Consider the following 6059-nt stretch of genomic DNA (forward strand, 5'->3'; position numbering starts at 1 on the left):
GGTCATGTTGCTATCGTCATCATCATCATCATCCCAGAGACCTTCACTATCCATTCATCTTCGCCCCGTGAACAAGCACTCAGCATTCGCTCTGCTTTCATCCGACAGAGGAAATGAATCAGAAACTCATTCGTTCGCGCGTCACATCTCTGTTCATTTCACAGCCTGTGACCACTGTCCACTTCTGTTGGGATCAGTCACTGAGGAGCTGGCCGCCACTCCTAAATGCCCCTGACTCACATCATCACACACATGGATCTTTATTTTCATTTTGTATTCTCTTTCATCTTTGGTTTGGTTCTGTGTCACATCTCACCTGTACCTCTCCTGTGTTTCATTCTCACTGCTGTTGCTGCTGTGACACCTGCATTTAATTCTGGGGAGAATCAATAACGGTTTATCCTATAACTTATGCAGGCCTACGTGTGGGAACACATAGACGCACGCGCACGCACGCACACACACACACACACACAGACACACACACACACACGCACACACACACACACACACACACACACACACACACACACACACACACACACACACACACACACACACACACACACACACACACACACACAACGTTATGCCTGCATGATGATATATGCACACTCAAACACACTTGAGTGCACACACACACACACACACACACACCATAAACTATAATGAAACACATAAAAAGAAGTACATGATATAATGTATGTTGGCTGTAACTTGTGGTGGTGATGCAACAGTGAACCAATGCTTTCAGAAGGCTGCCCCCTACAGGAACTCTGCTCACAATACAACCAGATCAAAGACACTTTAGAGTAGACTTGCATCTTTCCTTTCCTTGCGGCTTCAAAAATGTACTCAACCTGAGAAAATGAATGGTGGGGTTCAGGTTGTATGTTTCATCCCATCTCTCTGAAGCCATTATGACTGAAATCTCTGCAGGCCCCTTACAAATGCTGCAATTTACCTATGGGCTTTTATGATATTGCTTTTTATTCCCATTTTTCTTCATGTAGAGGATTTAGTATTTGTCATTGTGTGCCTGTGTACTAGCTGTACATGTCTGTTGCTACACTGAGTGAAAGACACAAAACAAAGAAAGAAAGAAAAATAGACAAAATAAATGGTTCCTGACTTGTGACGTGCTGACGTGATAATTTGACAGTTTTCAAATTTCAACCCCACAGTCCATACAATTTGACCTTGTATATGACTACAAACTACAAAAGCCATCATCTGATCATTTAAAATGGTAATAAACTAAGGTTAACATGTAATTCGACTGGCCTTCATCTTCTTCTTTTTTCTTCCTTATGTTGTAGATGTTATTTCCCCCTCATTATTACGCACACACATCACATCACATCCACTGGTCCCTTTAATTTTTTTCTCTGCAATGGAAACGGCTCATCCACCATCATCGCTCTCCACTCTTTGATCTTGTGGTTAGATGCACGCATGCGCTCCTCATTGGAGCCTCTGCGCTGTCTGGAGTAAGTTGGATGTTGCGCGTCTCCCCGTCTCGGCGTCTCTCCTGACTGGCAAACCCCCGAAAACAGAACAGCTCGGAACTGTTGCGATGGGGAGGCTGAGGAAAAACCACGTTGGGATTTGGACCTTTTTATTATTAGCGACTTTTGACTGTTCTCAAAGGTAAAACAAAACAAAACGGGCTTTCCAATTCTGCCGTCTATGTTGCATGCCATGTAAGACTGTTGTCAACCACTTTCAACCTGGCGTCCCTATTTTTGGGCATGCCATGGGCGAAAATCTTTCCCCAAAAAACTGAACACGAAAAATGACAAAAAATTATACCGACCTACAAAGCTCACAGCACGTCGCGATGCGACGTGTTGCATGTAGATTGGTTATTTTTGTAGGCTATTTGTATTTTGGAATAGGGCTTAAGTGGTTAATGCGTGCCTGGTGTGTGTTACTAATAAGGTATTTGTATTAAACAACCTTCTCTCCCCCAGCGTCAAGGATATGAGAGATCCAAGCAATATGCCTCTGGTAAAAGACACGGTGGACAGGCTGATGAAGGGATACGACATTCGGTTGAGGCCAGATTTTGGAGGTAAAATCAAAATAAATAAAAAATCAAACCGAATGCAATATCCCCCCCCACCCCCCAACCAGCGATTTGTGACGTGCGGTACATGTTTAATGAATCAATCGCAAATACCATGGCTCAATTATTTACGTGGCCATGAACCTCGCAGGCTCGCACTGCCAAAATATATAGCTACTGACAAATTATGGCAATTTTTTGGTTTGTCTATCCATTTGGTTTGACGGAGGTGTTGCCGACAGAGGTTTCATATACGCAAATAAACCGATGAATAAACGTCAAAACAAGACCATAATTATTACTTTAACCAAATAAGCAATATGCATATGGTGGTAATAGACGTTTGGATTGCCTATAAGCAGGCTACTCTTGGATAGGTGGAAGAGTCAAGTAACAGAATACAGATACGCGCGTCACGAAATTCTGTTATTTCGGTGATGAGGGGATTTTTCCTGTCTCTTATGATAATATTTATTCTCCTTCACAGGTGCGCCCGTGGCAGTGGGGATGAATATAGATATAGCCAGCATAGACATGGTATCTGAAGTCAATATGGTACGTACACCTTCATAATTAATCATCTCCCCTTAATCTACTAATTATTATGGACGCTGGATGGCATGGCTGGATTTCTAGTCAAGCAGCCTAATAATTTACACGGGTGAGAATCGGACTAAGAGCCCCCTATAGTAGCTGTTTTTAGTCGTGAATAGCCACAATCTTCAGTGTTATTATGTGAGAAATCGCTTCTATGTTATTGCGTACCGTCCCAGCCTTGCTTTTTCAGCCGTGGTGTATTGTCTGCATTTGAATTCAAAACACACGCTCACTGGCGCACTTATACGCACACCCTTGCGCGCACGGAGAGCTGTGTATCCCTGTGTTTCGTGTGTCAAGCGTTGGTGCTATAATACTGTTGTGTTGACATGTCCTTCTGTGCTGTTTCTCTCTCCCCCCCAAAAAAACCCAACAACAAACAAACCAAAAATCAAACAAAACATAAAATCCCATCTCTCCTCAATCCGCATCAATTTCCTCGGTTCTTCTCGGCGGGGTATTAAAGGTATAGGCGGCTCAATGCTTAGCGCAGCGCATAATTGCATTGGCGACGTAAATGATACCCCCCACACACCTTGTCAAGATCCTTAGCGATGACCTAAATATTCAGTTAATAATGCACGTGTGGTCACTGGTCATACAGCAGCAGACCACTGGAATATTGTACCGAGTTCCAAAACGTCATGTAGTAGTAGGCTGATGCTATTAGTTGGGGAGGACAGGGGGAAAAGTTCACCGAGAACAAGAGCACCACCTATCGATCGGTTTGACAGATATACAGTATGAGGCCGACTGCAATCATAAGAAGATTCATAGCCTTGAAATTGACTTGTCACAGTGGGGTTTAGCTTATTTATTTATTATTTTGACCATTGATTTCTATACATTGAAAAACATCTTTGTTCAGTGAATTCAGAGATTATTATTATGGAGCAAGATAATATAAAGGTGTTATATAACGTGCATAGGCCTATCGGGAGATTGAATGAGACATGTGCTTTGATTAACAGTTTCCATTTTGAACAATTATCTGCATGTTTATGTAAACCACATTGGATGAGTTTGACTGTGTGCAGGCTAATGCTTGACAGGGAAAAGGACTTAAGTTGTAAGGGCTTTGGTTAAGGATGATATCATGCAGCCAGGATGGGGAATCCCCCCACACACACATAGGCCTACACACACAGTGTCTTCCTTGCACCACATTGAGTGAAATCCCGACTGCAACTCTATACTCTCAGTAGGCAGCCATGTCAGTCACCTCTGTTTCGCTTCAAAGGGTTTGTCTATCTTCTCCAGGACTCTTGAATCCATGCAAGGAGCATTCAGCCGGAAGAAACAACAACACTGCTTCATACAGCCGTGTGTGTGTGTGCATGTGTGTGTGTGTGTGTGTGTTTAATCACACTGTGCGTACACAAGTGAATGGCTAGTGACGTCACACACAACTCCCTGTAGCCACAAGAATGTTTGTCTCTTGCCTGTTTTCTCGGAGACTTTTCCTTCCGGAAGAGCACATGTGTCAACTGAGTATTAAAGGTGATATAGACAAGTTTTCAGCCAAAATTTTAAATATATTTATCTATCTTTTCCTATATTATGATGCTGAGGTGTTCTCCTGCAACAGCACACTCTCACTTTGGGCCCCCTCTGGCTGAATGCACAGTTTATATCCACTACAGTTTAGTGGGCACGTCGGGGGGGATTTAAACTTTTAGCCTATTGCAGCGCGAGGCTGTGACGGTGTGTTCAACCCAGCAGTATTATAATGAAAACGCGATGCGATTTCATTGCAATGTATAATATTATCCCCATATCTTAGTTTCACCATTGTTCATGTGAAATAGTATGTAAGCCTATTGAAATTATGAGAATCGCTATGTATAGTGCATGGTTGGGTGGTCCGGCTTGAAGCATGCATTCAACCCGTGCTCGCCAACGGTGACAAGCCGTCGCGGATCATCATAGCGATTTCTCTTCATTGCAATGAATAACCGTGGACAGAGTAGTTCACATGAACGATGCTGTAGTGGCTGGGGCATTTGAGGGGCAATATATGTTTTATATGCATGATTACAAATAAAAGAGAATTTCATTGATAGCCAGTGAGTCTCCTCCGCTACTTCCTACTTCCTCATTTGCGGGACTCGTCGTGTCAGTCGTGTCACTCGTGTGATATTGCGATTATGCTACAGTTACCCTTAAAAAAACATGTCAACTCAATGTCATTGTTGTAACTAAGATATCGATAGAAATTCATAATTTTTTAATGTCATATTTAGCCATACGAGCGCAATATCCATAGCGTCCCTCCCAGCAGCAACAACAATCCCATAGCCTGAAGTGACCTGGCTCGGCCAATAGAATGACAGGGGGAGGGGGGGAGCTATTTGAATTCTGTGTACAAACACTGGAAACTTGTCTATATCAGCTTTAAACTCTTGTCTTGAGAGTTTACAAATATTACATTTGTTCACTCTCAAACTGGTGAATAGTCCCCACTCCTTTGGCGTGTTTGTTGTCACATTATATGTATATAGTATATATGCACATAGGTGAAATTTGTCCTATGCTTTTTACCCATCCTATAACAACTAGGAGCAGTGAGCAGCCATTCCGGCGCTCAGGGTTAAGAGTCTTGCTCGACAGGGACACACATCAACACATTACTGACCTGGCCTGGAATCGTACCTGGGACAACTGCTTCCCAGGCAGGCTCACTAACCACTCAGCTATGGCCGCCCCTCTGTTCAATCAACACTTGATTTTATTGTGCGCAAGCCGCTGACATGGTGGGCACATTTTGACAAGCGCCGATTCCTCTGTGGATTCATGTCCTATTTTGCCAGATTTTGTGAGAGAAACATGCAGGCAGGTCTACGAAAACAAGCTGTGTGAAGTGAGGGGTGCTCTTATCATCATACATCATCACTTGTGGCATCTTCAATTTTCTGTCCTCACTTTTTGTCCTCAATACGTACTTTGCTCAGCCAATCAAATCATCGCTATGGGGTGCTCAGCCAATCAAATTATCGCTATGATGTACAAACAGACAAAGCTGGGCTAGAGCCCCTCGAAAATATGTATATTTGGACAACTACACTTTACAAACAAGCTCATATCCCACATGTTGTCGCAACCTGGTGAAAATACTCCCTGCAAGTTCCTCGCCACGGTAGAATCCTAAGTGTTCATTTAACTCTGGTTCTATTATTTTGACACTCTTTAAGTTAAATTAACGCGAAGGATTTTTACCAAGCGGGATCTCTGCGAAATCATTGCTCCCTCATCTTCCTCCTCTTCCACCGATTCATTTGGTTATGTCGACGTCCCTCAATAAAAGCAAACAGCAGCTGAGCATACGCTTATGACAAAATCAATATCTGTGTGGATGCAGTTGGTGACCTGTGCTCAGGGCAGAGTTGCTTTGATC

At 43.1% G+C, this 6059-nt stretch overlaps 1 protein-coding gene across 2 annotated transcripts in view; it reads left to right on the forward strand.

Annotated features, from left to right (window-relative positions):
- Nucleotides 1-1576: 1576 nt before the first annotated feature.
- gabrb2a (gamma-aminobutyric acid type A receptor subunit beta2a) overlaps nucleotides 1577-6059 on the forward strand; it is a gene marked incomplete at both ends in the record, with an annotated part of 83959 nt that continues 79476 nt past the window's right edge. Inside the window, 3 exons of one of the 2 annotated variants that reach the window (XM_079503398.1) lie at nucleotides 1577-1650; nucleotides 1974-2074; nucleotides 2556-2623. In XM_079503398.1, the coding sequence (XP_079359524.1) occupies nucleotides 1577-1650; nucleotides 1974-2074; nucleotides 2556-2623 (243 nt within the window). Of the gene's footprint in view, nucleotides 1651-1973; nucleotides 2075-2555; nucleotides 2624-6059 lie in introns of those variants that run through there. The other variant, XM_079503399.1, reaches the window with a different exon arrangement.

This window comes from Electrona antarctica (assembly GCF_951216825.1).
Source record: "Electrona antarctica genome assembly, chromosome: 1".
NCBI lineage: Eukaryota > Metazoa > Chordata > Actinopteri > Myctophiformes > Myctophidae > Electrona > Electrona antarctica.